Source organism: Gymnodraco acuticeps, unplaced genomic scaffold, assembly GCF_902827175.1.
Source record: "Gymnodraco acuticeps unplaced genomic scaffold, fGymAcu1.1, whole genome shotgun sequence".
In the NCBI taxonomy this organism is placed as follows: Eukaryota; Metazoa; Chordata; class Actinopteri; order Perciformes; family Bathydraconidae; genus Gymnodraco; species Gymnodraco acuticeps.
Window position 1 is genome coordinate 3620208 of NW_022990235.1, and position 24671 is coordinate 3644878.

At 42.3% G+C, this 24671-nt stretch overlaps 1 protein-coding gene across 3 annotated transcripts in view; it reads left to right on the forward strand.

The window, feature by feature from the left end:
- The window catches only part of bsnb (bassoon (presynaptic cytomatrix protein) b), a 66568-nt gene that overhangs the window by 17633 nt on the left and 24264 nt on the right, over nucleotides 1-24671 (forward strand). For all 3 annotated transcript variants that reach the window (XM_034219013.1, XM_034219014.1, XM_034219015.1), the window contains exon 3: nucleotides 10006-11169. In XM_034219013.1, coding sequence (XP_034074904.1) covers nucleotides 10006-11169 — 1164 coding nt within the window. The remainder of the gene's footprint in view (nucleotides 1-10005; nucleotides 11170-24671) is intronic.

Below are 24671 nucleotides of genomic sequence, written 5' to 3' on the forward strand. Positions count from 1 at the left end.
GGCTCGAAGCCTGGATGCGTCAGCGGAAAATGTTTTATGACAGAAAAATCAATAAGTGTGTGACATGTGTTTATGCGGACTTGAGGATGGTGTTGAGGCATCTCTCGAGGCGGCGGGGAACACATTTAGAGCTGGGGAACCGTAGACTTCCAGCTCTGTCACAGAGGGGAGAAGGAGGGGCTGTCACGCCGCTCGCTTCTTCTTCCTCGACTGCTGGCCGAAATTCTGGGTTGGCTGCGCCTGGGCTGCAGCCGGAACCGGAGATTATCTAGGCCAGCTCGCCCTCGTCCCCTGCCTGGGCTGGGGACTCGGGGCGGACTGCGACCTCTGCGTTTTCGGTATTTTGAACCGAGCAGGGTTCGGGGCAGCATGGACGAAGGGCTGCGAAGGCAGCGGCTGGGCCCTTCGAGGGAGGCAGAGGTGGAGGGCCTCGTCCTCCTTCTTTTTCGACTCGCATCTCCTCTGCATGGAGGCAAGAGCAGAGCCGAAAATCCCCTCGGGAACGATGGGCATGTCAAGCACATCCTCCTTTTCCCGGTCTGGGAGGTTGGTGAGGTTGAGCCATCTAGCTCTTTCCTGCACCACCATGATCCCCATTGTTTTGCCCGTGGCCTGGACGGCGCAGCGTTGGACACGGAGACAAATGTCTGTGACCGCGGCCAACTCGTCCAGAACGGCCGGTCCAGGATTACTCAACATATCCTCACAGAGCTCCGCTTGGTATGCGGTTAGCAGTGAGGAAACGTTCAGAGCCCTGGCGGACAACGCTGCGGCTCTGTAGGACCATTCAGTCATGGTCGACTGGAAACGGTCCACCTTCGCTGGCAGCGTGGGGTTCCTGCTTGGTGACGGGCCCATCCTCGGTAGGAGGTGGGCTGCCACCAGCAGTTCCATCGGCGGTATGCGGAGCAGGCCGAGCCTCTGCGGGCGAGACCATGGTGAGGTCTCGCCGGGAGCTCCCGCCTGGTGAGGCGTGGGGCTCCGTTCCCGCGTCTCTTGCCGCCACCGGGTCCCGGCCTGACACGGCGTGGGATCCCGGTTCCGCAGCTGCCTCTGTTAGTGAGCCCCAGACCGACACAGTGAGGGGCTCAGTCTCTGCGGCGGACGCCCCCGTGTCTTGATTGCCAAACGGCGAATCAGTGGACATGAGGGAGTCCTGTTCCAACAAGCTAGCTTGGTGTGCTAGCCGTCGGTGGAGGCTCTTTCGGGTGAAACGGGCACAATGCCCGCACGAGCCGGGGTTGTCGATAGCCTCCTGGGCGTGTTCCAGCCCGAGGCAGGACGAGCAGACCTGGTGTGAGTCTGTGCCTGCTATCTTCAACCCGCAGCCGCATGACCGAGCCTCCGAGTCCCTGACTCCTCTGGTGTGAGGGGGAGAGGCGTCCATCTTGTTCGCCTCGTAGCGTGGAGAGGACCCGCTCGTAACAGGTACGTCGTTGAGAGAAAAAGTGTTACCAACCCGTCCTTAATCCGGAGAAAAAGGGACGGTGTGGGTCCTTTGGTCTCAAAGAATATTGACTGGTGTGTCAATATACTTCTAATCCTTTTCTCCTCCGTGAGAGAGAAAAAGAAAAGCGTCCTCGCTACCGTGGTGTCGGTAGTAAGAGGAAGCTAGCTAGCAACAGGTGCGTAGCTAGCTTGAGAAAAATCAAAACCTTACCTTACTTTCCGGGGAAAGAAACGGCGAGGTCGATTTTAATACTAACTGGCGTTCGTATTACCGTCTTCTTGCGAAGCAGAAGGAGTAGCCGGCGAGCGCCCGTCGACCGAAATGGTTATATTTGGGTTCAGTCTGTGGACCGTTAAGCTTGTCCGGCTACTATAGAGATGTGCTCTGAAGCGAGAAGAGGTGTTTGAATGATGCATGCATCGTGGCGCAAGCTACTTATAGGGGGTGAATTCCCTGACGCTGACGTCAAGATCACCAGCCAATCAGGATTGGCGTAATGAGATTGATGCTTCTGTTTGCTCCGCGATGAGGAGCATCCCATAGTGAGACATCGAACGGAGTGTTATGAATGAGAACTACTGTGAGTCATTCTGTCAGCCAGTTAATGAACGCTTCAGCCCTCTCCTTCCTGCAAATGCCCAGCTGTAAAATGCAGGCTTCACGTACGACACTACTTAGTATCTCCGATAGAGACGCTGGTGCTTTAGCTGACTTGGATGTTAACGTCGCCCAAAGTTAATTTTCTCAAGCTGCTAGAGTAACACTAACCTGGGAGAACGAGTTGTCCATAGCATCAGAAGTGAACCGTCATTATTTCAAAGGGTTTTTGAAAGCAACTTGTTAGTCAAGGTTGTAAGTGTCTGAGGTACATTATTGATCTAATGTTGAACTTAAACTCTTCAAGACTTTAGTGCTTGCTACAAAGTGAGAGTTCCTTGAGTTTTATTGCATGCATATTGTTTATTCATATGACCACATTAACACAACATTATCAGTTGTCTAATATCTTTAGAGGGTTATCAAATAATATGTGAAAAAAAAAATAGAAATAAATATTAACAAAAAGAATGTTGTCATATCATTGAAGGATAAGTCCATTACGCCTCAAGGGAGCAAGAGCCTGGTTCCTAATCCCCTCAAATGTATTCAATGTTTAGTATCAGACATTTCTAATCCGCCTCTAACTCTGCGTCTTCTGGCACCGCAGATTTCACGACATTCAGATCTAGCAAAGTTGAAGACACTAGGTTGTTGTATCGATCGCTCACCAATACTTTCATGGGCTTTACCTGTGTGAAGTTACATTTTAGCAAAGGACAGAATGGCTGATATACAGTATGTGATGCATGAAGACAATCAGGATGGGATTTCTGGTGATTTTCCTCTCACAAAAGGTTGAAATGTTTCAAATTTTGGAAAAAGCATTATAATTTGGGTCTTTGAGGAAGAAGGCTGAGGGTTGAGGTTACTGTCTTTCTTCTGCCTTGAATCTGCCTGTAAACAAAATATATATTCTGAATGGAAGTTTAATCCTTTTCTTTTTGAGGCCAACTGCTATTCATCAAAGGTTTTGCAGAAAAATTAGCCGTTTAATTATTTGTGAGGACAAAGTGAGCCGTATTTTCATTCTTGGTTTCCCACCAACAAGAGTCAGCCTGCCGGTGTGTGTGTCATTTGTAATTAGTTAGAAACTGAGGCCGTGGCACATCAGAATACAAAGAAATCCCTCTATGAGTCACATGATCCAGTATTTCAAATATATATGTATTACCTATTCGATCCTATATTCACATGGATTTTACGCAAATATATATATTTATATTAAAAAGGTTTGATTATTTGTACTCTGAAAGCATGCACATATTATGAAAACCTGAACATTTGGACTTCTTACATGACTTCTATTTTTCCTTACAAGTATGCTAGATTTACATTAGAGTAATCACTGTGTTTACATTTATTTTTATTTGAATCCAATTAGCTTTAAAACATTGAATATAAATGTGAGACGACAAACTTCTCACAAGTTAAATATATTAAATCAAAATATAGAAAGATGTCAGGGTTTTTGTGACAGCGTTATGCACAGTGCACCCCTTTGTGATGGCAGACTGGGGCGTTCAGTGGACAAACAGTGTGAACTGGGTCAGGAATCTAGCTCAATTTTGCATATACCAAAATATTTTGGAAAGAGAACTGCCAGAGAGTAAATCTAGGAGACAGGTTTGATTATTCTCCTGTAACCCGTTGCATTTAATATCCCGGTGTGCTATAGTCCATTGTGCTCTGCTTTTCAGCAGCAAATAACAGCAACCATTAACCCTTTCAGTCTGAGGATGGCCCTTATGTTTTATTTTGTTTACTTAGTTAAACACAATAACACTGAATAAACTCATGGAGAGCTTACTTTCTGCAACATGGTGAAAATATGGTGGTTAAAAAAATGTATATTAGAATATAAACAATGCCTGATAAGTTGATTTAATTGACAGATCTATAAAACTAATTTTCTCCACCAGTAAACCTGCAAAAGCACCACTTGAAATCCTAAGTTTCTTGAAAATATAACATTTAGCATTAACACAATAAATACAAATGACTAATAAGTCGACCAATCGTGAAAAAGAAGGCAGCCCTAGGTAGCAGCATTTACTTTGCAGTAAATTAAACAATAAATAATTGATTTGCATTACACTGCGTAGGTGTTCATTGCATTGTGTACATCTCCTGTACCATATACCAAGATATAATGTTCCACACTTCCACTCTGCACTACTTTCCAGCATCCTCAGGAACACTGTGGCTCCCTGCGGTGCCAAACAGCATGAATGGAAAATGTACTTATCATTTCTACTCGTCTTTTCATGCTGCTTGGCAATGTGGAGGAGAAAAACAGATGTGTTTTATTGAGATTGTGCTTGTGTAGTTGTTTGTAGCACTGACCTGTAGATCAGAAAGAGACACATTGACAGGAAGAGGGAAGGAGAGGCATCGTAAGGAATATCAATGTCTTCCGGCCCATTTGACTATAGGCATTGATAAACCGCTGCATTCTAAGCATCCTCAAACTGCAGTGCTCAGCTGCTGTGCGCACGGTGATGATGCATTGTGATCTTACAGACCGAGCTTCCTCTTTTACCTGCGTTCTTGTTCGGTGAAAGTTTGATTGTGTCTTGAGGTGTTCTGTACTCAGATTTCCTAGGGAATGATGGAATGCATGATGTCTCACTCCTGTCAACAAACTGGGCAGCAACACATGGGTAACTCTGCACCTCCATCTAAAATCCCAACACAAAATTGGAATCTGATATGATTTTAATGTATAGTTTTTTTATTGTACAATCCTAAAAATACCATTCGTACAGTACCAAAGTTGATTTATTAAGAATGGCAGGATGGTCTGGGAAAGAAAGGGGTAGGGTTGTTTTAGGTGAGCTGAAATGAGGGTTGTTAATAGCAATAGGATGAACAAGGCAGAACGAAGTGGAGAACCAGTGGGTCAATACTCGCTTCGATGAGCTTAATGCCTCATCACTCCCCCTCCCACAGTAATTCAACATGGTTCTATTGTTGGACTCATTTGAGCTGATATTAGAATGTGTATAATTTTTTGTTTTATCAAGTTGTCGGCAGAAAATATGTTAATGATTTTGAGCATTATTTATTTATTTTCTAAGAAAACACAATATCTAGGTCCAGTTTCCAAAAGTTTTTTTTTTTTGGGAAACCAAGCTTTTGTTAAAACCCTTAGATGCATTTTTTTTGACCCGGTGAGGTGGTTTTCTTGAAGTATCTTTGTAATTCCATTTTTGTATCATTTCATATTCCAGCTATTCCTCAAAAAACATGTTTTGGATATCATGCCATTCAAATTTTTTATTTACATTTTAAGAAATTGTAGTTTTTGTATTACTACCCCAAGCTTCCATAACGGCCCGTCCACACAGCGGCGTGCGTTGAAAGCTTCACTATTCACTTTGAATGGGGTGACGTCACTTTTCACCGAACTGCATTGTGGGAAGCGAAGCGGAGCTTTGCTGGCGTGGCTCGCTGCAAAAGTTGAGCAATGTTCAACTTTTGAAGCCTCGGCAGAAGCGTCAGCCAATCGAATCATATGCCAGTACAAGCTCTAGCCAATCAAACCGCTGCTTGTGTGTCAGGGGCGGGAGATTCATGTGATTGGTTGTTGGTCGAGTTTCAGACACGCCCGCCGGCAAGCTTAAAAAATGACCCGCATGCATTTCTATGGAATCCTATGGGAAAATGTATTTTTTCAAAATGTAAAAAAAAAAAATATATATATAAAATATTTCTAGTGTGAACCAAAATATAATACTAAATATTATACAAGTGATTTTTCTTAACCAAAATGGCATAAAAACACATTATTCTAATACAGGTCCTGTTTGACCCACTTATGGAAGAGTGTAGGGTCCAGACACTCGTGCATCTAAGGGTTAAACAAATTAAATACAATTTAAAACATCAGGTTGGGCTTTAGGAAATTGTGATTGTGAAACCTTTTTTTTTCTTCAGTCATACACTAAAAAATACCCCTTGAAATTCACCGCTCATTTAAAATAATCTTAGGCGGTAGTCCAAGTTGATACAATGCAGAGTATCAGATGGTACATAAATCAGCATAAAATTCATCATGTAAATATATATGTGTGCTTGTGTTTGTTGCCAAGGATGCTTTGCTCTCATTATTTGATCCATATCCAGGTCTCGGTGGGCCCTTGCTGCTAAAAGGTTCTATTTCTGGCAGCATGTTGTTGTTCTTCATGAAGCCACGTTGCTCGAGCATCCTGTTGGCAAACGGCGAGTTCTCGCAGAACAGTGGGCTCCGGTCCCTGCTTATGACCTTTGTCGTGTATCATGGTACACACACACGCACACGCACAGACACAGACACAAACACATTTAACAAGCTAGGGCAGGAATTGGATCCATGTATGAAAGCAAGGCCGGATGCGAGCCATCAAAAATGTATTCTTGAGATGGAGATGGCAGAAGAGCGTTAGAGGGAGGGGTGTGATTCGAGAGATAAAGATAAGAAGGAAAATAATGATGGGTGAAGGAGAACAAGATGGAGGGTTGCAACAGAGAGCTGTGCGAGAAGGAGGGCAGGAGACGGAGTGTGCAGTGCGTTTGTTTTTTGCTGATACAGATCAGATTTCATAAAGATCCACATGATTGCCTCATAACAAGGGGGATGCAGAGAGGGATGAGATGGAGAGATGAGGCAGAGGCAAGCAGAGACACGATGACATTGATAAATAGCTGCTTGCCTTCCCTGCAGTTGCTTTCTTTGTTTTTTCTGGTTTGTTTTCTCACTAAATGGGCCTATATGATTAGCCTGACTGTAATTCGGAAAGAAAATAAATCAAGGACAATTACTATTACGGAAAGAGGAGTTCCTACTTGAGAATCACTGATTAGATGTCCAGTGTTGGATGTTGTTGTGTTTCTCAAGGGTTGTTTTCACTGTCCACGTTACGCTGATTGTCCCCGGGGTTGAAACCTGCTCCCAGCTTCTCAACTTTCCTGATCGACAGTTAAAACCATAGCCTCGTCACTCCTTATAATGAGTTTTAACGAGGGGCTGAGCTGCTGCTGAGCCTGTGACTGACTGACTGACTGACTGACTGACTGACTGACTGACTGACTGACTGACTGACTGACTGACTGACTGACTGACTGAATGACTGAATGACTTGAGTGAGAAATATTAAAAGGCAAGCAAAGTGGTTACTAACATTTTTAAGCAGTGAACAGGGCATTTTTGAATAAAAAGCTGCAGCGCAGGTCAGGCTGCCACAGGTTCCTTGTACATGATTGGCCTCTGTTAGAGGCTGCGTCTAAGGAGGGGTCTCTTTCTGGATTGTCTGCAAGGAGACTACCATTGAAAATGTCCCTGTTCCTCTCATTATACCAATGTGGCCTGAGCAAAGATATTGGATGAGAGCAGCACAGACATTAAACTGTTTGGCGTGGTCGTATTATTTAAAGAAAGGAAATCGTTTTTGTCGATTCTTATGGTAAAGTCACACATCTGTTGGGGCGTAAAATGTATCACGCTCTCCAGTAGGAGAACACACACACACACTGAGAATAAGCAAGAGAATCCCTGCAGCATGATGGCAGAGACACCACCCATCTCAAATAGGGTTTCTTATTTATTTGAATGAACATATTCAAATGAGGTATTCTAATTTCACTAAATACAACAGCAATTTCTGCCAGCCTTAAACATTTGATTTGTTTGTATTGCTCCTTGCAGCATAAGTAAGAATTCAGTACAATCTCTATTTGTAATTTCATGTAACATATCTGCTTGTAAAATCCAGATGATATGATAATTTAATGAATAGGATCTGATGATTCACTAATAGATAAATGAAACAATTAGATCCCACAAAAACAAATGAATCCTCTTTGGTAGCAAGACATCAGGCGATAGTACAGATGACACGTCTCCATGCTTCATAGTTCTCCAGTAATGGCCTGTTAATGCAAAACCATTTTTTATACAAAATGAGTCTGGTTCCAGCCCTCTAAATGATTTCCCACATTTCAATTTTTCTTCTATTTCAAATGGCAAATAATTGCTAATGAATAATGAAGATACACGGAGTGGCAGATTATCAGCTGACAGCAGAATTAGGTGTTATCAGCTTGGGTTAAGTAACTGCTTTAGCAGAGTTTCTCGCTCAACTAAAAGTCATATCACAGCAGTGAGTCAGCGTTTGGCATTTTGTGAAGGAATACTACACTTTAGGTTTAGTGACTCACACCACTGTAGCTAAACTGTGAAACGACCACACTAGCTTGCATGCATATGTAACAAGGGGCAGATTTCAGATTGTAATCAGTTTACAATGAAGAATACTAAAGCCAAACATATTTAGAGGACCTTTTAGTATTTATGTTTTATTGTTTACGTAAGTAATGGTTTGATAAAGGAGTATGAGTATAAAGTCATTTCTAAAGTTTGGATCATATATGCATAGCACCTCATAGATTGGTGTGTGTGTGTTCGTGCTTGTGTGTTTGAGTGTGAGTTGTTTGTGAGCTTGTTTATGACTCAGTCTCCCGTGGCCACAGGCTTGCAGAGACATTTTATTCCTCAGCCAGCAGAAGTGAAGAGATCTTCCTGCATTTCCAGTCCTTGGCTCGGCATCTGCTGAAGCTGAACCAAAATCTTTTTGTATCCACTGGAGTAAGAGGGAATTTTCCCCCAAAGGTATAAGGAAAAAAGCCGACGGCTGGACCTCCTACCACGCCTATTGTGCCCTGGACCACCAACCTGTTCACAACCTTTCTCCCAATGCATTTATAATGCATTAGGGCATTATGTAATGACCATGAATCCAAGACAGCTACAATAGTGTGGCAGCTGTCAAAGCACCAGGATGCCAATTATCACGCATATGTGCTATCCGTCTTTCTGACTTTTACCTTCTTGCACGCCTATAGGGAGCAAAAGATAGGAGAGGTAAAGACATAAATGAAATGACAACAGCAGGTGGAACACAAGGAGAAACAGGGGAGGATTTTAATGAGAAAGGGAACATGGTGTATAATGAGTGGGGATGTAAGAGAAAGCAAAAAGGCAAGATACACACAGAAGATGCCAGAGAAGATACCAAATCAGGGCGTCCATGATTTATTGAGGAAGTCCAGAGTTCACCCCATCTGTCACGTACATTTCCTAAGATTTTTCTATGGGTAAATTATGTTTACCCATACATTTCCATGTCAAGGCACGGGGAGCTTAAATCCTTCCTCAATGAGATATTATACATCACTCATAATTATTCCTGCATTCAATCATTTTCTATACACAATGTTTCCCATTCAGAGCAGGCTGGAGGCCATCCCAGCTTGTATTGGATGAGGGGAAGTGGGGGGGCCAGTCCGTCACATAAACAGATCGACACACTCGTGTTCACATTCACACCTAGAGGCAGTTTAGAGATTTTAGTTCATGTTACTTTAATATCTTTGGACAGTGAACAGGAAGTGAGGCATTAACTGAGCCAATGGGAGAATATGATATAAACTTTTTATTTTTTTTATATATATATTTTGTATATATATTTTTTAATTCATTATTTACAATTCTTATCATTTACAATAGCCCTGTCAGTTTAACCGTTTTTAGCTTGTTTTTTTTTTTTTAAGTATTTGCTTTCTTGCAGAGAGTAACATTCTTATTTGGATAGAATTAGAATGTTTGCACAATAAATATAAAGCTGCCATCAGCAGGTGGTTAGCTTTGTACTAAACTAAGGAAAGGATGAAAACAACTTGCTCTCTCATAATCTGCCTTTTAGCACACCTGTAACTCACTGCTAACACAATTCATTTTATGAGTTTAAGATGTAAAGTGTGTAATACGTTTTTCTATCCAACACTTTTTTGAAAGCAAATAAAGATCTTTCCGAATATGTTCGACTGTTTCTTTAAAACCCAAAGTCATTTATTAACTAAAATATTAAGATTTTATGCCATAACTAATTGTTATTGTTTTTCATCTTTGTCATTCACAGGTACAGGAGTGGCTGTGTCTGAACTGTCAGATGCAGAGAGCGTTGGGGATGGACATGACCACACCACGCTCCAAGAGTCAGCAACAGATACACTCTCCTTCTCATGCAGCCAAACCAGAGCTCAAGCCTGATCCTTCAACTCAGCCTACACCCCAAACACAGCCCACCCCTCAGACGCAGCATCCAGCGCAGACGCAGCATCCAGCGCAGGCCCACCCTCCAGCGCAGGCCCACCCTCCAGTGCAGGCCCATCATCCAGCGCAGGCCCACCCTCCAGCGCAGGCCCATCATCCAGCACAGGCCCACCCTCCAGCGCAGGCCCACCCTCCAGCGCAGGCCCATCATCCAGCACAGGCCCACCCTCCAGCGCAGGCCCATCATCCAGCGCAGGCCCATCATCCAGCGCAGGCCCACCCTCCAGCGCAGGCCCATCATCCAGCGCAGGCCCATCCTCCAGCACAGGCCCATCCTCCAGCGCAGGCCCATCATCCAGCGCAGACCCACCCTCCAGCGCAGGCCCACCCTCCAGCGCAGGCCCATCCTCAGGGCCATCCTCCAGGACACGCCCACCCTCCAGCTTCTGGTCCTACCAGACAGACAGGTCCTGGTGGCCCGGGTCAGCAACAAGTGAGACTCCCTCCAGGGGCAGTGGCTCTCCCCGGCATGGCCAAGGCCCCATCTCAGCCTGATCTGTCCCACAACTCTCCCGCCCACCATCCCCAGCACCCCCGCCAGGATCAGACTCGCAGTGCGGGGAGCTCCCCTTCACGGCAGCCGCCGCCTCCAGAGCAGACTTTTGGGAAGTTGTTTGGTTTTGGTGCTTCTCTTCTTAACCAAGCCAGCACTCTCATATCTGAGACTACTCAACCCCAACAACCGCCACCCAAAACGGCGCCCAAACCAGGGGGACCTCCTGGTCCAGGGCCTGCGGCGAGTAAACCCTCAGGACCCCAGCCCGCACACCAAGGGCCTCGAGGCCCTGCTCAGCAGCAACAACAGCACGCTTCCCCGGAAGCCTCTAAACCTAAAGCTTCTTGTCCTCTCTGCAAGACAGGCCTCAACATCGGCAACACAGCAGAGCAACCCAACTACAACACCTGCACACAGTGCCACCAGCAAGTGTGCAACCTGTGTGGATTCAATCCAACTCCACACCTCGTCGAGGTAAGACTCTCAATTTGTTTGGCTTTCAGCTGCTCGTAACAAAGTGACAGCTGGACATTGCAAGGGATTTGCTATATGAAATGATTTATTGACCAGTTTATGTGGAAATGCTGTGTCATAGTACAGTTGAATGGGTCGTGTTGTTATCCTTTTGCGGTCGCATGGTCTTTGAGTGAATAGCTGCAATTTAAAAGGATTATTGTGGTCATGATTCAAGTATTTGGCTTCGGGTGCTGTCAGATGACCAAAAATGGTCTCTGTTTGCTCTGTCTCTGAGGTTCTTCAAAATGCCCTTCTGTATATCTGTGATGGTTCTTATTGATTCTTAGTATTTATTCCATTAGATTTGTTCTTTAACACCGAGGGATGAACCAATTGTTTCAAAATATTTCATGCAAAGAATTTGTACAAAACAACATTTCTGCACAAGAAGGGTTGGTATTTGTATTTCCGAGCTGCAGGTTCTGTACTATGCAGCATGTACACACATTGCTTTATGTAAGCCTGTGAGCTACTTCTCTGTGTTTCTCGGTCAGGACCTGCTATGTTCTGCTCTGTCAGGGCCTCTCATGTATGTAGCAGAGTGAAGTCCAGGCTGTGACTCACATCATCGGTGTGCACTCTACCCCGGAGCTGCACAGAAATATATGAAACGGACCACAAAAACACAGCCTTATCAAGTTCAATTTAATGGATAATATTAGTATTGATTAATGACGTATAGTAGTCAGCTGAGAGTATATTCCTCTCTGAAGTGCCCCTGGTCCTCTATTATGAGGAAGGGCGGCAGAGCAGAGTCTTGCAGTAGCTCCCAGAGCCAGGCAATAACAGAGTTTAATTATGCAAATCAAGTCCAATTGAATGATAGCAGTAATAACAGGCTTTCTGCAGAGCACTGGCTTTTTATGGGCTAGCCTTGTCTTCCCAGGCATCTGGTTGTCACAGGCACTAGCACAGGCCATTCATAGATCGCTATGGAAACAGGGATAATTTGTTTGTCAGGCGTCCCTTTCATGCTCGGCTGCTAAGATGCTGAGAGTCTGATAAAACTTTAAGACTGATGTTGCTTTGTTTTTATGAGAGGATCTGTTAGATGTGATTCTGCGCTGATGGCCACGGCCTCAATCCAGCACAAGGTGCTTTCTTTTCAAACCTGTGAACCGTATTTGTTGTTATTCCATGTGAGCTGGCAGGCTGGTCGCTCGAGAGTGGGTGAGAACCATTTGGACATGGTGTGAGGCTTTGTCCTTTGAATATGGGTTTCTCAGCTTGATTTCCACACAGCCTGTTTGGCACATTATTTCTCCTCATCTTCTCCTAATCACTCCAAACTTTTACTGTTTTGCTGTCCCTGCTTTTTCTCAAACTTGTTTTTTGCCTGTTGCAAGCTGAATTGTAATCACTTCTTCCTGTTTTCATCATGTGTGGTGAAAAGCCTTTAGGTACTTTATTCCTTCATGTGTCACTGGTCTGGTCTTATAGATGATAGACTTAAAAGTTAAAACTGTGCCAAGTTGAACAACTGGTTTGTGACAATTGACTTGAAATAGTAGAGAACAATGAAAAGGATATACCATATTGACCAGATGCAGGTATGGTTTTCACCTTGTAAATCTGTGTGTCATCATGGCAAAATGTCCGTCTGCCCGTCCATATGTGATACCGTTGCAATGAAGGGATTCAGGTAAAAACAGAAACAGGCTTTATCAGGCTTCGGCTACATAGACAATACTTGTTATCAGCACGGTAGAAACTGATTTGCACTTGGATTACCACATCTTTCAAAAGCTTGTCATTTTTCCTATAAAATGAAACATTTACAGTAAACAAAGTCCTCCTGCACTGGTGACAGCTCAGGAAATGCTCAGCTAATGAAAAGTGACAAAGTGGATGAAATGCAAATGAGTTGCTCAGTTTGTGCCATGGCAATTAACGCTATTTTTAAGAAGAACAAAACATTTTTAAACTACGTGGTAGTAATAAAAATACATCGCCCACATTTGACTACGTTTTTTTTTTTAATACAATAAATAGCGGTAGGCAAAGTCAGGGTTTTTCTGTACTGTAAAACAGAAAAAACAGGTTTCGCCTCACTGAGGAAGAGGCGAAAACATGAACAAAGGAGAAAAAAATGTATACAAATTGGCTTAAATTATTTAAACATATACAGTTCTGCTATACTGTATAGTCATAGTTATTGCCTTTACTTTATCACACGTAAAACATGACTTGTAACCTGTCATGTATGTGTGTAACAGTATTATGGGAGGATTTCAAATAAAAATCTGTAGCTTGTGTAAATCAGAAAGTTGCTAGAAATATTCATGAAAATACATATTCTGTCACCACATGAGGGAGTAATTAATTCAGAGTAAATTAGGTTGAGCTGTATCGTCTTTTTTTTAAACATAGTCAGCTCCTTTTGAATCTATGATGAGACCAAGGATGCCAGTGTCTGTGTGAGAAAGAGTGGCAGAACGGAAGAGGAGAGAAAGGAAAGAGGTGATAGATTGAGAAGTAGGAGGAATCACAGATAATGAGCGAGAGGAATCCAACTGTTTGTAACGTTGCACAATATTTCACATCAATTAGTGCTTAAAGTCTTGTGTGACTGAGTAAATAAGATGTCCTTGTTTTGGGACTGTTTCCTCCCCCATTACGCTTCTCAAGGAGATTAAAAACAACCTTGTGTCATTGTCGTCTCCCCAGAGTATGGTTGCAAACAGACTTAATATGTTTTCGCTGGAGTGTCTGCTCCTTCATTTAATAGACAATACGCTGCATGTCACTCCTCGTCACTGAAATGCTTATAGTATTACAGACTATCCAGCCTATAGAGGCAGAACATGTCATGCCTCTTGAAACTAAGTACAGGTGGACTTGTGTTTGACATTGCATTGGGTTTCAGTTCCCAGGAGTCTCACTATTTTATTTTCACATGGATAACATAATGCTTTCACGGTTAGGCGGGCATACTGATCTATCACTGTATGTCTATTATTATGATATACAAGTGGCTTTGTGTATAACAGGACGAAGGCCCTGAATGGACTGTTAGAGAAAATAACTGGATTTCTAATATAACTGTAGAAAAAGTGTAGAGAAACCGAAAACATAGTTCGTCAATAATTCAACGAGAGAGAACATTATAAATACTTCATGCATTGTTGAGCAGGGAGAGTGCTGTGTTTGATTTCACATGTCACATAAGGTGAGTGTGCATTAATGCCTGTGTGTATGTTGCATGCATGTGAGAAATGTGTACGTGCAGGTGTTAGTTTTACTGCAGTTTGTTTGCAGCTTGGTATCAGGGGCAGGTTGTATTTGAGATGTTAGAATCTTATATGATTTACCAGGGAGGAAAACAACTGTACTTAAACTCACAAAAAGCCAATTTACCCTTTAAGAATATAAATGTGGTTGTCATGTCAAACAATTGAACTCCTTTGGAAACTCAGAGCAGTTTTATTCCAACATTTACACTTGCCTCTTCAGTCTAAAAAGGCTTTTTTAAACTTCTTAATAAGACTATCTCTCATCCTCTAAATGATTAAAGCAGATCAGACAAACTTCAGTTTGATATCAGCATATACCGGTGATGTGTCAAGAAAGTAAAGATTAACTGTGGCCTAGTCAACCAGAAACAATACAGAGCTTAAATACATATATTTACTGTTATTTTTTTACATTCTGTCTGCTACTTACCACTGATCACTGTTACCAGAACACAAATACACAGGCAAAACAAATCCAAACGTTTTGGATGGTAGCTGTTCAAACACCTCATAGCCTCACGTTGTCTCAACTTCACCTGGATCACTGTCGCTGCGAGACAGTATTTCAATGGTTGGGAAAAATGTGTGTGACATTCTGATGTGAACAAACGTGATAAGACAATGAGCTTTAATGAGGCCAGCAGAGATGGTCAAGGTGTCCATTCATCAGTAACGTAATTATCGTGACAAGCTTACATAATCACACACACACACACACACACACACACACACACACACACACACACACACACACACACACACACACACACACACACACACACACACACACACACACACGCACACGCACACACACACATAAAGGCCCTCTCACAGTTTTATTCTGTGATATACTCAGCTGTGACAAATAAATTACAGTCAGAGGCTGTGCAAAGAGAGACTCTCAACAGTGTGCAACACCGTCTGCAGTATCTATATATTGACTCAGTTTTCTGTGCTGAGAACACAGGATGTTTAGTTAGCACACAATGCCATTTTGATAATGAGAAAATACAGATAGCATGAAATGTAGCCTTAAAATGTGAAATTATAAATGTTTAATCTTTGATTTTTCAAACATTTCTTAATGAAATGTAGCGTACTGTGACTCAGTTGAAGAAACACTTCAATCAAACAGCTTCTGAGAGCTATACAAATACCCGATTAATAAAATTATACAATTTGCTTTCAAATGCAGTGACCTTGAAGACTCCACCGGCATACAGTGAACATACGTAGAACGTGTAGTATTTGTTCATGTGCCACAACTCTGCAGGAACACAGTTGCCTCTCCCACATGGACCCACAGAATAGATGAACATGTCATTCTTTCTCAAACAGGCTGGAAGTGTGTTCTGAAGGTTGGCACCAGCCTGTGTCTCCCTCAGGAGTCCAATCCAAAGCCAGATGGCTGCCAGCATCATGCATCCAATCCTGCCATGCTCAGTCTGGCTGCTCCCAAACTGATGATGGTACACCATCACAGTCTCAAACACCCACCCAGCCTCAATCAGCTGCTTTCCACCTTGTAATACTTCCATATTCCTTTGCCCTGTATGCGCTGTGTTCTCGTAAAAGGCCAGTGCATATATAATACTTGTACTGTGTTTCAGAGTCACACGCCCACATGCGTCATTCACATGCTGTACATGCCAGGATGCATGTCTTCACGCCCACAGAAACACAGTACTTAGAACCTTCAGATTAGACACAGTAGAGCTTCAGTAGTATTATGCAAATATGCTATATTTGTTTACTGTTAAACCATAAATGTTGATGAAGTAATTATTAAAGACTTATTTTATTGTGCTTTACTTAGATACAAATAACAACTAAGAAAATATGATTACCCATAACTACATCTCGGTGAGATTTCAACCATCCCTATGTTCCATTATGCCACTGACTCCTATTTTAAAATGCTAATGGTAGCATCTGGTCCTTTAAACATTTTCCAGCTCTGCAAACACACACGTACACACACACCTATAATATTGAGACCCTCACACATCATTGCATGTCACCCTCCTGTTATTTCAAATTATTTAAAATGTGTGAACTGCGTGTTCCTGACTCACCTCGCTGTAAAACTGCCAGTAATCCAGAAGAAATAATAAATTGTTGGCTTGTATGTCAGCTCTTTATCTAATGCTTTATCTTTTTAAGATAAAACAGATTTAAGTGACGTGTCTGATGCATGAAATGTTCCCCTTTAATGTGACGACCCGGTTCTCTTGTTTCAGTTGTTGTCAGGTTGTTGGATATACACAAGCTCTCTCCTTCTCTGTCCATGTTTCAGTGCTCCTCTCCCTCCGTTTGCATTCCTCTTCCTCCTGTCTACTGCTTGCTGTTGACACATTGATTGAATTGGCAATTACTTCTGGTTGAATCGCTTGCAGTTGACATTGCAACACGGGTACTCAGCCCTCTTGATTCTGTCCACGCTCTGTTGATTTAGCAGCAACATCAGGGTGAGCATTTTAAAACCCTGCACAGAATAAGACAGAGTGTCTATGAGAGGTGATACAAACCAAAAGAGACAGAGACGGGTGTGTTGCTGCATGTGTGTGTGTTCTGTAGGGGGGGGGGGGGTCTTTTAGAAGGAGATAATAGTTGAGTGTGTAATCCGTGTTGAGGGAGTGTAGTGATCCCCTCGAGTATGATGCTTAACCCCAACACACCATTGTAAAGATCCACCCACACAAATGAGTGCCATCTGAGAATAGTAAGCCTTGTTGGATGATTAAACTGAGACCATTTTGACTTTGTCTGATTAATATGTTAGCGCTGAAAAAAATATAATGATGAAACAAAGGTTTTTTCACATAAACCCTGTTTTTCTAAATATGCGGTACGTGTTCAATTTAAATTTCACGAGGCATGTTCATCCCAAATTCTTACGCCACAATGTGCTCACTGACAAAATGCAGTTTGTGTGACTGTGCTGCGTTAGATTAGAAGACAGGAAGATGATGTGATGTACAACGGCGCCAGCTTCCTGTTGAGATTATGTGGCACCCAGCACAGATGGCTCGCTGGTCTGGGGCTTAAATGCCACTCACTCTCCTCTCTGGGACCTTTGTGTTTGGCGGCAGGCTCTGTGCTCAGTCTGAGCTGGAGATGTACACACTTTGCTTAGTTCTGTACATCACAGACCTGCTGAGAGATCCAGTGCTCCCACAACTGCTTATACATTCTAGTCTTATCTGGCTCGTGCTTCATAAGATTTTTGAACGGTCAAACTGTGTTTCCTGAATCCAAACCTGAGACTGAAAGGAGAGGAACATCTAAAAGGATCAGCCCCTCACGACAGGCAGGATTGCATCTCACGTACCTTATTCTGCCTTTTTCTGCTAATCTAGTGTTTTTCACGAGATGTCTCTGAGGTCACCCTCGACCCGCCCACGCCCTGCCTCTACCCGCAGCTCTCTTGATGAAAGTCTATGTAAGAGCCCAGTGACCATATTGAACTTGAATAACCCCTCCAGTCCTTTTTCCGTGTATCTATCTTCAAATGCCCTTCCTTTCCTGCCTACTCAGTGTATGAGCTTTGAAGCCTATACAAGGGACCTCAGCAATGGCTTAATCACCTCTTCAGAACTCATCATCCTCAAGGCCTGGTGGCTATGCTAACAAGCTTTAGCTCTGCTCCAGGGGCCGCTGGCAGTGCCGGGCCTATCCTCACTGTCAGAGCCACAGAGGTGGGCCGGAGCAGTCCTCCCACCCCTGCTTTTGGGCCCTCTTGTCTCCACACATCACTTCACCCGCCTCATCGGTACCGCTCTCTCTTCCCGGCAGCACCTCAGGCATGATACTACTCCCTAATGCTGGCATTAAGAAAGAAGGATGGGGTTAGTTGAGTGTGCGCTATGCTTATAGTCGGCAAATACTAAAAGGCTGGCGACACAAATGTGAGATTATGGAACAGAGACGTGTAGTTGTATTTCAGGGGAACAAAAAAAACACAGCCAGACAGAGGGAGAACTATAATGAAAGAGAGCAGGAGATTGAGAGACAAATTGAAAGAGATAAAGCTCACTGATCGCTCAGATATTACATTTAACCCCTTTCTAATCTTCTCAGTGCTGCAGCTGTCGGGCAGCAGTGAAGATGACCACATCAGTTGTGGGGGTCTGGCCTGAGAGCAGTATTAACAATCGCAAAAGCAGCACGAGGATCATTACCCTCAGCCAAAGAGACGGTCCTCCCACTGCCTCCATGAGCAAAGACACTGTGGCTCCACTGCCATTACAGTTTACTGCTGAGGGCGTGACACAACAACACAAGGGAGGATACTAGTGCTTAATGGGTTCACTTGGTCACTGTCGTTTTCCAATAAACATCTCACTTCACAAATATAGGGGGTTTGGTCTCAAATGTATTGTTTTTTTTCCATTTGAAAACAGGACTATTCATGCATACGCTTTGTATACCAGTCAGTGTAAAAAGCTGTATCAGAGTATCTAATAACAATAGGTTGAATTTTTTACTTTACAGATTAATATATGCATATTTCATTTATTTAACTGTGCTTTTAAGTGGTTTTGAAAGTGGGCGGGACTGAATTGGAGAATTGACATTAGCCATTTCTGTACACCAATCAGAATTGAGCTTTGGCTTTGCATGTTGTCATTCATATTTTTGATTATAGATTAAAATTAATTCAGGTGCTTTCAACTATTTTTATTTTCTGGATATAGCCAATTGACATAAACTTTTCTCACATTATGTTTCAGTTCATTTGAAGTGTTCTCAAAGGCTTGCATCTGCCATTTCTGCTGTTGTAATTAACACATATTGTGAAGTGAATTATGTCTTTTTATTTGAGGTATGTATTTACTACTCCTATACTGTATGTACAAGTCCCATTCTTACTCAAAGGATGCTGATGCCCGCTCTGCCCTACGGACTTGCTAAACGTGTTATTTGTACATCGAGTCACATGAACAAGGAACAACCTGTCTGAAAGACTAGTGTAGAGTAAACACACATATATGTTTGCTGGACTCATTTTAGTAAAGTAATCACCTGACTTGTGCTCACTGCTGGTGATATGTTAAAGCTTGAGTAACTTGTCTAAAAGATAGATGTGCGATACATGAATTGTATTTGCTTGGCTGATAGCTGTAAATTCGCCTGGCAGAAGTATTAGAATCTCATCTAAAATGAAACAGGCCGAGGAGACAGCCTGATTAACTTGTCCTGGGGACAGACATATGCGATAATACACATGACTTGTTTGGGCTTGGCTGCCAACCACAGTGTAAAATGAGGTTTGTTTTGCTGCTTGATTAACATTTTAGAAAACAGATTTATGTTTGGAGGTTTGAATGTTATTTTGCCACTGCCTTAATTCTGTTTCAGCCTAGGAGGCGTTTAGCAAAAATGCTAGTCAAATCTTCCTGTGTGTCAAAAGCAGTGAGCTAATTATCCATGGTATCCCCTATCCTCTCCATGATGCTGCAGACAAACTATACTGTTGTATGTACATTACATACATTACTGCCGTAATCTTATCAAGTGACAATGCCGATCATCTGTCTTGTTATCTTGCTGACATAAAGCGTATATCCTGATTAAAGCATCAAAAGGCGTAGAACAGCGAATGAGACAGGAAATATAAGGTCAGTAGTGTAGGAAGGTGAACATAAACTGCATTACTTCTTAGTGACTGCACAGCTCAGACAGTTTGACCACAGAGAGAGGTGCATTCATTAAACTAATCTGAGCTGTGTGCTGCAGCTCTGGGTGCTTTTTCAATATTGCAGAAGGATAAACACAGCAAGACGTATTTAATATTCTCAGGGCAAATTAGCAGAGCTGAGCTAAAAGGCTCACCAAAACAAAACAACGGAGAAAACACTGAACCATCCTGTGCCTTCAGAACAGCTGCAGTCGTCCCCTGACTGCTGTCCTGAAGTGTGTGAACTGGGATATTGGATTGTTCTTGTCCTCTAGGAAATATTTCACTTATTTGAGGGATGAAAGAGGGGGATCCACAATCTCTCTTAAATATTTAGTTATATTTAGACATTATGGAGGCGATGGATTAGGGTTATTATATGCCATATTAGTAGCTTAGTTAAAAAGCTGCTGCAGACACTTTCTAAGGTCCCTTTTAGGTCGTTTCTAAGATTAAACCTTTTACTTAATGCCCAAACACATTTTTAAACTAAAAGAGACATTAAAATAAAGGTTGTTCCTATTGAAATGGCTTGATAATTTTACAGAACCAATACTATAACAATGTGCTTGAAAAGTGTTCTCTAAATGTAAACCTGCCAGGATATTATAAAGCAGAAAATATATCTACCACTCTGTTTCGGTTTAAAATGAAGATATGTATAAACATGCTTTAAGACAGAATTATCTGTTGGGATCAATGGGATGTCTTGCTGCTTTTGACTGTGTCTCATGTATGTATTGTGAGCCCCTTCTGAGGCAGGACAGTGTCACTGACATCTTCCTGTGTGCTGGGCCAAAAGAGGAAACCGGTTGGCTCGTTAAAACAAATACAAACAGACAGATTAAGTCAAATAAAGCGCAGAAGCATGACCTCACCCTATGCTACGCAGACCCTTCAGGACAGGACATGCACACACACACTTAATGGCAAATGACATGCTGTTCTCTTGGAGCAAGACACTATAAAAAATAATTTCATATGTAGCTTTCCAATGTTTTGGATAAGTCTTCTACTTTTAAAATATTGTTAATGTACTTCTTTATGTACATCAAGTTAGGCATAGTATAAGCTGAATAAGAATAAACCATGCACATTTTTGACTTAAATATATCTCTTTTAATCCATGCAAGCAGAATTACACTTTAAATCAGAATGATGTTCAGCCGTCAGTCGACAAATTGATCTACTGCTTTAGTCCAGACCTATTTTATAAATGAATGGATAGCCAGGGCATTTTGTGAGCATGTTAGCATGCTTGCGATATAATTAAGCTCATAGCACCTCTTTAACTGAGGACAGTGTTACACAGCCGTTGGCTGTATACTCCTAGTCTTGAGGAAATATATAGCAGCTAGCTGTGTTTGATTGTAAGTCCAAAGTGTATGGACACAGTCAGTGGCAGGATGTGTAGAGGCTTGCTTGCTGAGTTTTGAGCATAAAGCATGTTTAGATTTTCAGTAGAACTGAGTACAAATAGCTTTTTAGTCTTTTTTTACAGCTTTACTACTATAACTACTATTGTTTTTAAAATAATTGTCTTATTTTTAAATATGAATAAAAGTTCAAAACAGTGACTTCTCAGAAATGGTCTACCTGCAGGATGGCCTATTGAACATGCTTCTCAATTTTCTATATATTTCCTCTGAATGCACAGAGTGGATCCGTATAGTATGAGTCACTGTGACTGTAGCTGAGTCCTGCTTCCTCAGTGGATGATCCTTCATTTCCTCACTAATCCACAGGCCTGACCACGTGTCCCCATTGAAGGAGTCCCAGGGGATTAACCTATATACCTGCTGACTCTGCCTGACCTGTCAGAGCCCGGCGTGGTGTGACACAGCCTGGCACTCTGCTGTGACATGTGCTCGCTCACGCCTAGCGCTGCGCACTTGGTAGTTTCAAACTACTGCTCACAGGTTTAAATGGCTCTGATAGGGCTTTAATAGAGTAACCTGCTCTGCTGATCTTTGATTTGTATGTGAATATTATGGCGTTGTATCAAGATTGAATAAAGTGAGTATGGTGATTTGTAGGGAATTACATCTGATTAAATGTAGCCTTTGAATGCTACTGCTGCATTTGTTGATGTCCATACTCGGGGTGTTTCTCTGCTCTTTTGCTCTTTGTATGAAATGAGTGTGTGTATGTGTCTGGGCACCATACAGTGCGAGACATATTTCCCCACTCACCTTAATCTCACCCCATTCCCACCTGCTTGGCAGCGCGCCCCTGCATGCTGTAGTTAATAATTCACACTGACCCTCTGCTCCCCTGACCTTCACTTGTTACAGATTAATTATGACCTCCTCTGTTGTACGCCTCATTAATCTCGGTGAGACAGAACTCGAAGGATTATTATGATGATTTCTGCCTTTGTTTTGACATGGTTTTCCTCTGTTCAGTTCTTACTTTGAAGGTTGACGTGGTCAGCACTTGTGTACACTGTGAAATAGTTTTTACATTTAGATAATGACGGAAGTTGTTTTGATGGTAAAAACGCGAAGGCTACGATTAGGATAACTTTTGAACGATGGAGGGTTGACAACGTTTGACATTTACAAGTCAAACTTTGGCAGAGAGGATTACACATGATGCATGACAAAGGATTTATGTTGCCTTGCGTTGCTGTCATGCTTCCATTTGCTCCTCGCAGAAGTTGTTGGCTATCTTTCTGACATTGACTCAGTTCTGTTTTTCATTTGTGATCTTCATTGTGGCATAAAAACAATTACTCTGTAGGAAATTGTCTGTCTTTCCTTTCTGTTTAAACTGTTATATCTCGGTAAGGTTTGTGACTGTGTTTAATGACATTACTTAATGACATTTCTTTGCCCAGCTTGTGGTCTCATCCCTGGCAGAGACACCATGCAGGGGACAGTCTCTTGCTGTGAGTTGACTGACAGTGAGGGGTGGGATACTGAGGTTGTGCAGGCTACACACAGTATGTCTGCCTACACATGTGTGGGCATACATACACTCTGCTGATCAGGAAATCTAAATAAACGGATGTGTGTGTGTCAGAAGTCAAGTGGAAGGGGGTGTGACTGTCACTGCCAATATTGCAGGAAATAAGATTCATTTAAAAAGGTTGTTGTTAATTATGCAGCCCAGCGCAAGTGCAGTATTTATCAGTGTGCTTGAGTCTGACTCTGTGAGAGCATGTTGTTGTGTGGGTGTGTGTGCTCCCACAGGCTCCATACAGTATCTCTCGATGAAATGCTGTGCTCTCTGGCTCCCTCCATGGGTAGAAAGTGTTACAGCTCTTCTCCATATCATACCAGCAGTTTGGCTCTGTAGGTCTGTTATCTGTGTACTTTTCTTTGAAATGTTAATTTTGGGGACTTGGGCCTTTAGTTTCATTTTTGCCGGTAAAAAAAGACAATTAATGAAAAGGATTTTGAGTTGAGCTGTTGAACAATGTGACCTTTTTATTTTAGCCATTGTGGAGGAAAGGGAATCGTGTAGTTTAGTTATTTTAGGGTAGATCAACATTTCCACTGGGGTCATTTTTACTTTAGTAGATATGTCTTCATAAGGAAAATGCTTTTCAGTAGCCACCTCTTCTCATGTAGAAAAGTTCTCAGCATAAAAAGAAAGACTACAGGGCTGCATTTCAGCTAGAGGGTGGAGTCACTATTCCACTGGGATTAGGCAATATAATGATATCACTACTACAGTATCATTCAAAAGATATAAATGAAGACAAATGAGATAAAAAGGGACACACATGAATTAACTGCAACAAAACACAATGTACTGTCCTACATGCCATATTTTCTCACTTCAGTTCCAACAGCATCTATGGAAGAAAAAAAAGATACTTCACTACTACAGTATGTGACAGTATGCATGCAATGACACATTTAGCGACACAGTGGACAAACTCCGATACCAGCAGGGGTTGTGCACGTTTACCTGAAGTAAGCAAACTTTTGTACTGTATAGTTGTTTTGTTAACACGTTTTAAAACACCTTTTACCAAATAGCCTGTAGTTTGTCTGGTACTTATAAGAGCTTGGTCTTCTTGCACCAACACATTCAAGTCATTTTTGCCTTTATTGGATCATTCTAAATTGAGTTAGACGGTAAACATAGTTAGTTTTAATTCAAGATGGTACATGCGTTAATCAAATGAAGCCCCATTTGAGAGCTTTAAGTTGTAATTCACACACCTGTGCATAGCTTTGCTTGTCATTAGGGGATAGCAGTCTGGATAATTAATCTATTTGCCCTGTTATATAATTTAGTTAATTAATACCTAACCACATTAGCATAGACATCGAAAAATGCAAATATAGTCCCACACATACTTGCATGCACACTTTCAGTTCACTTTATACACACACACACACACACACACACACACACACACACACACACACACACACACACACACACACACACACACACACACACACACACACACACGTGAGTGATCATGGGTGTAATGTCTCAGCAAGCTTCTCTGAGAGCGGGATCAATCTATGAGAATGGGATCAATCTCTCTGACCTTTTCCTTGTGGTAACCTGCAGTGTTCAATCTC